The 12335-nt window shown below is 36.4% G+C and overlaps 1 protein-coding gene across 4 annotated transcripts in view; it reads left to right on the top strand.

Moving 5' to 3' along the window:
- Positions 1 to 12335, top strand: part of OCA2 (OCA2 melanosomal transmembrane protein) — a 455591-nt gene that overhangs the window by 165843 nt on the left and 277413 nt on the right. For all 4 annotated transcript variants that reach the window (XM_059180248.1, XM_059180246.1, XM_059180245.1 and 1 more), the window contains one exon: positions 6422 to 6549. In XM_059180248.1, coding sequence (XP_059036231.1) covers positions 6422 to 6549 — 128 coding nt within the window. The remainder of the gene's footprint in view (positions 1 to 6421; positions 6550 to 12335) is intronic.

Here is a 12335-nt window from a genome sequence, read left to right as displayed (position 1 = left end):
AGACTGGTAAAAATGTCATGAATTTTAATTGTATTTGGTGTATTACATCTAGAAATTATTGTTGCAATGTAATTATTGTAAATTACAGTACAGACATAATGGAATTTTAGCATTATAAAACCTTAAGAGGTGATCACCACTGATAATTAAGCAAATACAATTAATTAAGTACAAAACTGGGCAAAGGAGTTCCATTAGGTAATTCTTTTGGGTTTTTAAATAATATTTTGTTTCTAATTTTATTTGAGATCACACTTAAAGAACATAGTATGCATTTTAAGGAGTAAAAAATATATGAAGTTTGCATGGTTTTTTTTTTTTTTAAGATTTTGGCTCTGAACACTGTACAAATAAAAGTACTTTAAAAATTTAGTCATGTATTTAACTATATGGATTTAAAAAAATCTCAATTGCTGCAAAACATTTTATTTTAGCCTGAGAAGTTGACACTTTTTACTAAGATGTTAAATCTCTTCTTGTGTGGTTGTTTCATGTAATCAAAGGACTTCTTTTTTGCTTTTAAATCTTATGTTTTCAGTTAGGTTTTGTGAAGGGAAGGATTTTATCTGGGGATCCCGGAATACGTAACTCATATATTTGCAATCATCATGTTGAAAGTTAGCTTGACTAGAAGAAAAGTTCAATTAGCATCTGTTTTAAATGGAGTGCAGTTTCCTTAGAGTTACAGTAACCCAGCTAATGGGAACAGGAACAAAACTGTTGCAAGATCTTCCCAGGGCTTCAGTCAGTATGTGTGACCATTTGTTTTTGGTGAACTGCTGTTTTGAATGTGATGTGCTGTGTAAGTTGAGCATAATACAATATGATGTCATATAAAATGTTGTGATGTCACATCACACAATGCACATCATGAAAAATGACATTACATAAAACAGCATGATATCGCATGATAAACTGGTGTCATATAGCACTGTGTACAATGTGACATAACATAATTACACTGTGGCATCATTTAACCTCAGGTCATGCCATGTAACAAAACATAGTATCATACAATACATTCCTTCATTTAAACATCATAACCAAACAGCATTAACTTCTCTTTTTCATTTTATTTTTTAAGATGCCATAGAGAAAAATTGACTTTCCTTTTGGTACAAAATTTTATGAATTCTAACAAGGATGTAAATTTATGTAACCACCATAATTGGAATATAGAACAGTTCCATCGCCCCCCAAAACTTCAGTGTTACTATTTTGTAGCAGCAACTCCTGATTTGTTCTCTATCCCTATAGTTTTGTCTTTCAGAGGATGTCTGTCTAACAAATGTAATCAGACTCTACGCAACCTTTGGGATTGGCTTTTCTCACACAGCATAAAACCTTTCAAAATCATCCAAGTTGCTCTGTGTATCAATAGTTCATTCCTTCTGTTGCTCAGTAGTCTTCTGTGGTATGGATACATTTTGTTTATCCATTTACCCATTGAAGGACATTTGGATTGTTTCTAGTGTTTGATGATTGTAAGTAGAGCTATTCCAAACATTCATGTACATGGTGTTTTGTGAACTTAAGTTTTCACTTCTATTGGGTAAATCACCCAAGTATGGGACTGCTGGGTCATATGGTTGAGTGTATCTTTAACTTTAAAAGAAATTGCTGCACCATTTTCCATGCTGTAGGACTTCATGTTCCCATACCCTGGGAGCTCCAACTATTCCACATCTTTGGCATGGTTAGACACTCACCCCTGGCATTCCAAGCACCTTAGATCAAGAACTTACATGTTATTCCAATCATTTGTTTGTGTCTCTGTCCCCTAATATCCCCCTTGCCCCAGCTAGACTCAAGGGCATGGTTCATGTCTGCTAAAATTTTCTCTCCTGTGCCTTGTATAAATGCCCTATACATTAATAGATAGAAGTTATAGGGTCATAGAATGCATGAACAAACTTCTTATTGATTCTCAAGATTCCAACTTAATTATGAAAATATTAGATCTGGCTGACTTGATCTAGGTTCTCTAGAGAACAAAGCCTAGGCAAAGGCTTGTGTGGGCTTTTTTATTGGGAAGTATGATTCCAGGGAAGAGAAGTGAAAGATAGGGAGGCAGAGTAGTATCAGGAGTATGTGATAATCACTACAGCTGTGGAAACATGAAAGCAGAATAGTGAGGAAAGCAAGCCAAAACAAGACTGCATCATTATATGGCCGCTGATGTGGGTCACTGGTGTCTCTATCTCATAGGACTGGCTGAGAAGAAGTATAGAATATGTCTCAGGTCTGTCCAAGGGGCTCCACTACCCATTGGTTTGAGTTCCTTATTATGGAAGGCTAACTTGCCCATGTATACAGCTGATATGTGCATGAAGGTCAAGCAGCAGAAAGGCTACAGTTGGGAAGCAGATGCATGGATTCAGGGACAGTCTCGGTCAGAGTCCATCTTTATAAGGATGTTGCACAGAGCTGGTTACTGCCACAGAATTTAAGTAAGAGACAGGAGAACTTAGAGGGACCCAGAGGAGCAAGAGGTGCTACAATAGTGAAGAAAGAAAAGGGCCCGGATTACAATTTATGTAATAAAATAAAAAAGTAATATAATACATAATATAGTAAATAATAAATAATAATAAAAAAGCTTGGATTTAATGCTGAAGGGGAGAATGGGCAGAGGAGGAATGTCCAAGGCCGGCAGTTCCCACACTCTCCAGGCAGAGAGCTGAGGGGTCTTGTTGTAGAAGTCCAGGAGTTTGTTCCCTCCTTGGAGCCCCAGCACCTGCCTGTCTACACTTCATTGGGGTTGTCCTGGTCGGCGTAGATGAGGAAGCCTGTGAAGAGGCTGTCGGTCCAGTAAGCGTCATAGAAAAGCCTGTTCTGCTCTGAGTAAAGATCTGCAGCCAGACCTTGTCACTCTGCTTCAGAGCCAGGATGGTGGAGCCCGAGGCCACATCGTGGTTGCCCGTGTTGGCTTCGAAGGTCCGGATGTGGTACTGGCCGTTGTGCACCTGGCCATCGGCCAGCGTGATGTCGTAGGTGAAGTAGTAGATTCCTGGCATGTGCATCTGGCAAACAGAAGTTCCCCAATGTGCAAGGATCTTTATCTCACAACATTCGCTAGAATTAATTCTAGTCTGCTCAGCTGTTACACATAGGTCCTTAGTCCCTACAGGAAACTCTTGCTACCAGACACATTTCAAAATTCTGATATCTTTGTTTGTATTTTACAAAGACATTTCAGTGTACATACTGAATTGTATATAATGTAACATCCCCAAGAGGTCCAGAGCCAGCATCTTGCTATCTAAGCATTAATATTTCTGCAGTGAAAGATGAATATTTATATAGGGTAGGATAAATTAAGACCATAAATTGCCTCATTTTAGTTCAAATCAGGTTTTATTGAATTTGGACATAAAACTTAAACAACGTTTTTGTTTTTTCTGAACTTTAGGATTTCAGAATTGTGGATAATTGATTAGGAAACTATAAGAATCAGTGAACCAGCTTTAAAATGTTGTCTTTGACCTTATGATTTATAACTTTGATCAGCAGTTTCCTAGGTCTCCTCTTTGATAATTAGTTTAGAATGTCTCCCAAGTTCTCTCACAATATGTTTGATTAGATTTCAGTTTTGGAGGTTTTTCTATAGTTATTTCCTGATTATGGTTTTAAAATTGCTAGTGTTCTCATTGTCCCTTGGTGTCTTATTGTTGAATAGTTTTATTGTCCTTGTTTAAGTATTTTTAAACTACCAATAAGGCAACTTACTTGATCAGTCTTGAGCAAAATAAAGATTATTGAAGGATACTGGGCTCAGCTGGCAGACTGGGCAGACTCAGGAAAAAGAAAGGCATCCAGACAAAAGGCATGCTCCTGATTCCCAAACACTCTCCATTCTCTTCTCATAGCCTGGTGCTCCTCCATGCACCATTTTCTCATCTTTTCTCTGTTCACAGCAAAATAGAGATGATCTCATTTCTTTCCTGATCTGTAGAATCTCACTTTCAGCAATGCAGAGAGAAAAAGTTATTTTGAATCCCAGATTCCCTGGTGAAGAGTCTGATTGGCCGAGATTGTGTTAACGTCCTTTTCAAACCTAGAAATTACGACCAGGACAGGGGTCACATGTTTTATACGGGAGGGACTGGAGGTAAAGTTCTTAGAGGAAAGGGGTCATTATGAGCTAGATAGACATCTCCAAAGTTTCCTAGAATCTTTATCAGGTACTCTGACATCTGGTAGGTAATTCATTTCAATTACATCATTCATTAATTCAGTCATCCATTCAAGCATTTGTACAACAAATGCAAGCAGTTGTGTAGGGGCTGGATATAGTGTAGAACATAAAAACTCTTATCACTGCTCTCACTGGTCTCCCATTAGAGAAAGGAGGTCTATATTGATTCACATAAGGTGCAGTGAGAACTACACAGCTAATTAAGACACAGATCTTCAGAGCTCTCACCGTTTGTTGCAGAGGCAGGGCAAGGGTACCAAGTTATAAAACCAAATGTGATCACTTCCATAATCCAGGGACAGATGAACTATTATTGCTGTCAGAATTAAAGAGAGCTAGAAATAGGAGGGTTCAGGAAATGGAATAGGAGAAAGAGGAAGAAAGAAAGGGAGGAGCAGGAAAAGGAAGAGTTGGAAGAGATCACATCCAACTGAAAAGGCAAGGAAATGCCTCTTGGAGGAGGCAGCAATTGTCATGGGCTTTGATAACAAGAATATGGAATCGATTCTCTAATTTCCCTTTCTGTATTTTCATTGTTAGTGTATAAGAAAGCCACTGATTTCTGTACATTGACTTTGTATCCTGCCACATTGCTGAATTGCTGTATGAGTTCTAGTAGTTTGTGGGTGGAGTCTTTTGGGTTTTCCATATAAAGAATCATGTCATCCGTGAAGAGAGTTTGACTTCTTCATTACCAATTTGGATACCTTTTATTTCTCCTTGTTGTCTGATCGCTGTTGCTAGGACTTTTAATACTATGTTGAACAAGAGTGGTGAGAGTGGGCATCCTTGTTGTGTTCCTGATCAGAATGGGAAGGCTGCAAGTTTTTCCCCATTGAGGATGATACTTGCTGTGGGTCTTCAATAGATAGATTTGATGAAGTTCAGGAATGTTCTCTCTATCCCTATACTTTGAAGCGTTTTATCAGGAACGGATGCTGGATTTTGTCAAATGCTTTTTCTGCATCAATTGAGAGGACCATGTGGTTCTTCTCTCTTCTCTTATTAATTTGTTCTATCACACTGATTGATTTGCGAATGTTGAACCATCCTTGTAGTCCAGGGATGAATCCCACTGGTCATGGTGGATAATCTTTTTAATGTGCTGTTGGATCCTGTTTGCTAGGATCTTGTTGAGAATCTTAGCATCCATATTAGACACTTCTCCAATGAAGAAATACAAATGGCTATCAGACACATGAAAAATGTTCATCATCACTAGCCATCAGGGAGATCCAAATTAAAACCACATTGGTATATCACCTTACACCAGTTAGAATGGCCAAAATTAACAAGACAGGAAACAACATGTGTTGGAAGGGATGTGGAGAAAGGGGAACCTTCTTCCACTGTTGTTGGGAATGAAAGTTGGTGCAGCCTCTTTGGAGAACAGTGTGGAGATTCCTCAAGAAATTAAAAATAGTACTTCCCTATAACCCTGCAATTGCACTCCTGGGTATTTACCCCAAAGATACAGATGTCATGAAAAGAAGGGCCATCTGTACCCCAATGTTTATAGCAACAATGGCCACGGTCACCAAACTGTGGAAAGAACAAAGATGCCCTTCAATGGACGAATGGATAACGAAAATGTGGTCCATATACACTATGGAGTATTATGACTCCATCAGAAAGGATGAATATGCAACTTTGTAGCAACATGGACGGGGCTGGAAGAGATTATGCTGAGTGAAATAAGTCAAGCAGAGAGAGTCAATTATCATATGGTTTCACTTATTTGTGGAGCATAACAAAAAGCATGGAGGACATGGGGAGTTAGAGAGGAGAAGAGAGTTGGGGGAAATTGGAAGGGGAGGTGAATCATGAGAGACTATGGACTCTGAAAAACAATCTGAGGGGTTTGAAGTGGCGGGGGCAGTGGGAGGTTGGGATACCAGGTGGTGGGTATTATAGAGGGCACGGATTGCATGGAGCACTAGGTGTGGTGCAAAAATAATGAATACTGTTATGCTGAAAATAAATTAAAAAAAATGAATACAGACATTAGTAAACTGCTGAGGGTCGTGAATGTTTTCATTATTTTGATTGTATTAGTGGTTTTGTGGGTATATACATTAACCAAAATATAAATTGTACATTTTGAATATGTCCAGCTTGCAGAATATAAATTTTCTTCAACAACAAAGAAAATAATCAGAAAATACAAATTCAGTGTATTAAAACTGAACCCCATCTATGTCTATATGTCCACTTGTTTTTCAGGGTGGATTGCTATTCTGGGTGCCATCTGGTTACTAATTTTAGCTGATATTCATGATTTTGAGATCATTCTACACCGAGTGGAATGGGCAACTCTTCTATTCTTCGCAGCACTCTTTGTTTTGATGGAGGTAAGACTTTAGAACATTTGCACATTTGCAATGTAATCTTTTACCTGACTTTTATATTTCATATTTTATTGAGTGAATAAAAAAAAAACCAAGTCTATAACTTTCCACATATTCACCAATGAGAAAGTGATGGATTTCGTAATTAGAGTATTTTAAGTTAAACCAGCTTTTATCTCAGCCATCTAAATATTTCTGATGAAACTGTTTATTTAGTTGCTTTTTAAAAATTATCTTTGTGGCTTGTAAACTTGTTTGAATTTCATTTGCTATAAAGTAGAATTTGCTGTAAGTTGTGTTTTGAGCTGAATGACTTGTTACAGAAAATTGGCAGGGTAATATTATCTTGATGATCAATTTATTTTGTGTAATACTTAAGTAAATATTTTATGCTATCATGGAAAAGACTACATCAAAGAAAAGAGTGAATAATATGTTTTGTTTTAGTTATAGTTATTGTTACAAAATTTATTAAAATATTATTCACATTATTGTTCGGTCTTGAGACTTGATTTATGAACTCAAATGCAAGGTTTGATGATGTAGAAAAATACTACTCCCTAAAAGATATCATCAAGCACAACAAATACCTCACATTAATTACCTTAACTTGCTGATGACAGACACATGCAGTTCTATTTCCTCTCTGGATTAAAACTTTCACATTCCCCACCCAACCCATTGTCTTTAAAACAGGTCCCTTGAATTTTTGTAATTGTGTCTTTACTCATAATGATTGTGTGAATGTAATCAAGTGATTCCTTTAGTCCCTTCAGATCTCTCAGGGAGTTGTGAATTATATTCAAGGTCTTTTGTTTTCTACTCAGAAACTTCACCTTTTTTCTTCTGGGGATTCTTCCAACACTAGACTCATAGAATATGGAGGGAAAATTTCTGGTTACTGTTTTCATGACTGGACTTTGAAAGTCTCTGCCTTGATTACATGTTTACTCCAGGTATATATTGCTATCTCATCTAGGTTTGGGGCATATTTTTCCTAGTTTCATATTTCACTTTGTTTCAATGAAATAAACAATGGGATTTTAAAAACAACTTTGTTGAGATGTAGGTTACATATCATGAAATTCACCTATGGTAAGTTTATAATTCAATGATTTTTAATAAATTCAGAACATTTTCATCATCCAAAAAGATCCTGTATATCTTTTACAATTCTAGCTCCCAACTCCAGCTTTAGGCATCTACTAATGTTTCTATTTATTTGTCCTTCCTGTACATTTTATCTAAAAGAATCATATACTGTATAGCCTTTTTGTCTGATTTCTTTAATTAGAATAATGATAGTAATGTTCATGCCATTATATGTATCTTTATCTCATTTTTTATTACTGAATAGTAATCCACTATGTGCATATACTATATTTATTTACCCAGTCACCATTTGATGAATATTTGTATTATTTCCAATTTTGAATTTTATGAATATTACTTTCAGAAACATTTGTGTATAAGTCTTTGTGTGGAAATATATTTTCATTTCTTTGAGGTAGATGTTAGGCTTTATCATAAGTTTAGCTTCTTAAAAAACAGACAAAATGTTTGCCACTGTGGCTGCACCATTTTATATTCTCACCAGTAATGAAATAGGATTCCAGTGTCTCTACATTCTCACTATCACCTATTGGCTTTCATTTTGATTATTAGACATTCTGTATGTATGAAGTGGTATCTCATTGTGATATTCAACATCATGTTATTAGTCATTTTTATATGTTTGGCAAATTTCTATTCAAGACTTCTCACTACTTTTTATTTGGGTTTTTTCTTTTTTGAGTCATAATAGTCCTTTATATATTAATCTTTCACTAAATATGTGATTTGATTCTGACTGTACATTTCCATGATATAGAAATACAATTATTAATAATTTTTATATTAATGTTGTATCCTGTGACCTTGTTGAACTAATTTATTATTGTAGTAGTCATTTTTGGATTCCTTATAATTTTCTTTCATATCATTTGCTAATAAAAACATTCTTCTTTTTCTAATCTGGGTGCCTCTAACTAGTTCACAGTCTCTCCCTTCCTCTCTTTCCCATTCTTTTCCTCTTGTCTTGTTATCTAGAACTTCCAGTTTACTGTTGGATAAAAGTGGTAAGCACTGACATCCATCTTGAGTTTAGGGGCAAAGCATTTTCACTATTATGTGTAATGGCTGTTCAGGGTTTTCTTTCTTTTAACTTAATTTAATTTTATTTTTTTCAGTGTTCCAAGGTTGATTGTTTATGCACCACACCCAGTGTTCCATGCAATGTGTGCCCTCCTTAATAAAAGTTCCAATACATCCCTGGTTGGTTTTAAATTTTTATCAGAAATGAATATTGGATTTTGAAAAATCCTTGTCTCTATCTAGTGATATGACCATGTGATTTTTATCCTTAATTCAATTAATTTGAATCAACTAATATGGTATATTACATTAATGGATTTTCAGATGTCAATCTACTTTATATTCTTAGAATAAATCTCACTTGGTCATGGTGTATAAAAAATTGTTGAATTTAGTTTGTATATTCATGATGGATATTAGTCTGTATTATTATTTTTATGTGATGTCTCTGGCTTTGGTATCAGCATAATACTGAATGAGTACAATAGAATAAGTTGAGAAGTGTTCTTTGGGAGTGTTTGTGAAGGATTTGTTTTATTTTATTTTTATATTTATTTTTATTTATTTTTTTAGCGCTTTCAGCAATGGAGTATTTATTTAATTCTTAAAAATTCTATTTATTTATTGATTGATTGATTGATTGATTTTCAGAAAAACAGTATTCATTATTTTTTCACCACACCCAGTGCTCCATGCAATCTGTGCCCTCTATAATACCCACCACCTGGTACCCCAACCTCCCACCTCCCCGCCACTTCAAACCCTTCAGATTGTTTTTCATAGTCTCTTGTGATTCACCTCCCCTTCCAATTGACCCCAACTCCCTTCTTCTCTCTAACACCCCTTGTCCTCCATGCTTTTTGTTATGCTCCACAAATAAGTGAAACCATATGATAATTGACTCTCTCTGCTTGACTTATTTCACTCAGCATAATCTCTTCCAGCCCTGTCCATGTTGCTACAAAAGTTGCATATTCATGCTTTCTGATGGAGGCATAATACTTTATAGTGTATATGCACCACATTTTCGTTACCCATTCGTCCATTGAAGGGCATCTTGGTTCTTTCCACAGTTTGGTGACTGTGGCCATTGTTGCTATAAACATTGGGGTACAGATGGCCCCTTTTTCACGACATCTGTATCTTTGGGGTAAATACCCAGGAGTGCAATTGCAGGGTCATAGGGAAGCTCTATTTTTAATTTCTTGAGGAATCTCCACACTGTTCTCCAAAGAGACTGCACCAACTTTCATTCCCACCAACAGTGGAAGAGGGTTCCCCTTTCTCCACATCCTCTCCAACACATGTTGTTTCCTGTCTTGCTAATTTTGGCCATTCTAACTTGAATCTCCCTGAGGGCTAATGATGATGAACATTTTTTCATGTGTCTGATAGCCATTTGTATATCTTTATTGGAGAAGTGTCTGTCCATATCTTCTGCCCATTTTTTGATATGTTTGTCTGTTTCGTGTGTGTTGAGTTTGAGGAGTTCATTATAGATCCTGGATATCAACCTTTTGTCTGTACTGTCATTTGCAAATATCTTCTCCCATTACGTGGGTTGCCTCTTTGTTTTTTTTTTTTTTTATTGTTTCCTTTGCTGTGCAGAAACTTTTGATCTTGATGAAGTCCCAAAAGTTTAAGTTCGCTTTTCTTTCCTTTGCCTTTGGAGACATATCTTGAAAGAAGTTGCTGTGACTGATATCGAAGAGATTACTGCCTATGTTCTCTTCTAGGATTCTGATGGATTCCTGTCTCACATTGAGGTCTTTTATCCATTTTGAGTTTATCTTTGTGTATGGTGTAAGAGAATGGTCAAGTTTCATTCTTCTACATATAGCTGTCCAGTTTTTCCAGCACCATTTATTGAAGAGACTGTCTTTTTTCCACTGTATATTTTTTCCTGTTTTGTCGAAGATTAATTGATCATAGAGTTGAGAGTCCATATCTGGGCTCTCTACCCTGTTTCACTGGTCTATGTTTCTGTTTTTATGCCAGTACCATGCTGTCTTGGTGATCACAGTTTTGTAGTAAAGCTTGAAATCAGGTAACGTGATGCCCCCAGTTTTATTTTTGTTTTTCAACATTTCCTTAGCGATTTGCAGTGTCTTCTGATTCCATACAAATTTTAGGATTATTTACTCCAGCTCTTTGAAGAATACTGATGTAATTTTGAATGGAATAGCATTAAAAGTATAAATTACTCTAAGCAGTGTAGACAATTTAACAATGTTCATTCTTCTGATCCAAGAGCATGCAATAGTCTTCCATCTTTTTGTATCTTCTTCAATTCCTTTCATGAGTGTTCTGTAGTTCCTCGAGTACAGTTCCTTTACCTCTTTGGTTAGGTTTATTCCCAGGTATCTTGTGGTTCTTGGTGCTATAGTAAATGGAATCGATTCTCTAATTTCCCTTTCTGTATTTTCATTGTTAGTGTATAAGAAAGCCACTGATTTCTGTACATTGACTTTGTATCCTGCCATGTTGCTGATTTGCTGTATGAGTTTTAGTAGTTTGTGGGTTGAGTCTTTTGGGTTTTCCATATAAAGAATCATGTCATCTGCAAAGAGAGAGAGTTTGACTTCTTCATTACTAATTTGGATACCTTTTATTTCTCTTTGTTTTCTGATTGCTGTTGCTAGGAATTCTAATACTATGTTGAACAAGAGTGGTGAGAGTGGGCATCCTTGTTGTGTTCCTGATCTCAACGTGAAGGACGCAAGCTTTTTCCCATTGAGGACGATATTTGCTGTGGGTCTTCAATGGATAGTTTTGATGAAGTTCAGGAATGTTCTCTCTATCCCTATACTTTGAAGCGTTTTATCAGGAACGGATGCTGGATTTTGTCAAATGCTTTTTCTGCATCAATTGAGAGGACCATGTGGTTCTTCTCTCTTCTCTTATTAATTTGTTCTATCACATTGATTGATTTGCAAATGTTGAATCATCCTTGTAGCCCAGGGATGAATCCCACCTGGTCATGGTGGATAATTTTTTTAATGTGCTGTTGGATCCTGTTTGGTAGGATCTTGTTGAGAATCATAGCATCCATATTCATCAGTGATATTGGTCTGAAATTCTCCTTTTTGGTAGGGTCTTTGCCTGGTTTGGGCTGGCTCCATAGAAAGAGTCAGGACGTTTTCCTTCTGACCAGAGGAACAGAATAGAGAGCCCAGATTTGGACCCTCAACTCTATGGTCAATTAATCTTCGACAAAACAGGAAAAAATATACAATGGAAAAAAGACAGTCTCTTCAATAAATGGTGCTGGGCAGCTATATGTAGAAGAAGGAAACTCGACCATTCTCTTACACCGTACACAAAGATAAACTCAAAATGGATAAAAGACCTCAATGTGATACAGGAATCCATCAGAATCCTAGAAGAGAACATAGGCAGTAATCTCTTCGATATCAGCCACAGCAACTTCTTTCAAGATATGTCTCCAAAGGCAAAGGAAACAAAAGCGAAGATGAACTTTTGGGACTTCATCAAAGTCAAAAGCTTCTGCACAGCAAGGAAACAGTCAAGAAAACAAAGAGGCAACCCACGTAATGGGAGAAGATATTTGCAAATGGCAGTACAGACAAAAGGTTGATATTCAGGATCTATAATGAACTCCTCAAACTCAACACACACAAAACAGACAATCATAT

This window comes from Mustela lutreola, chromosome 7 (assembly GCF_030435805.1).
Source record: "Mustela lutreola isolate mMusLut2 chromosome 7, mMusLut2.pri, whole genome shotgun sequence".
NCBI lineage: Eukaryota > Metazoa > Chordata > Mammalia > Carnivora > Mustelidae > Mustela > Mustela lutreola.
The sequence above is the reverse complement of the archived record's forward strand: the minus strand, read 5'-3'. Positions and strand labels throughout refer to the sequence as shown.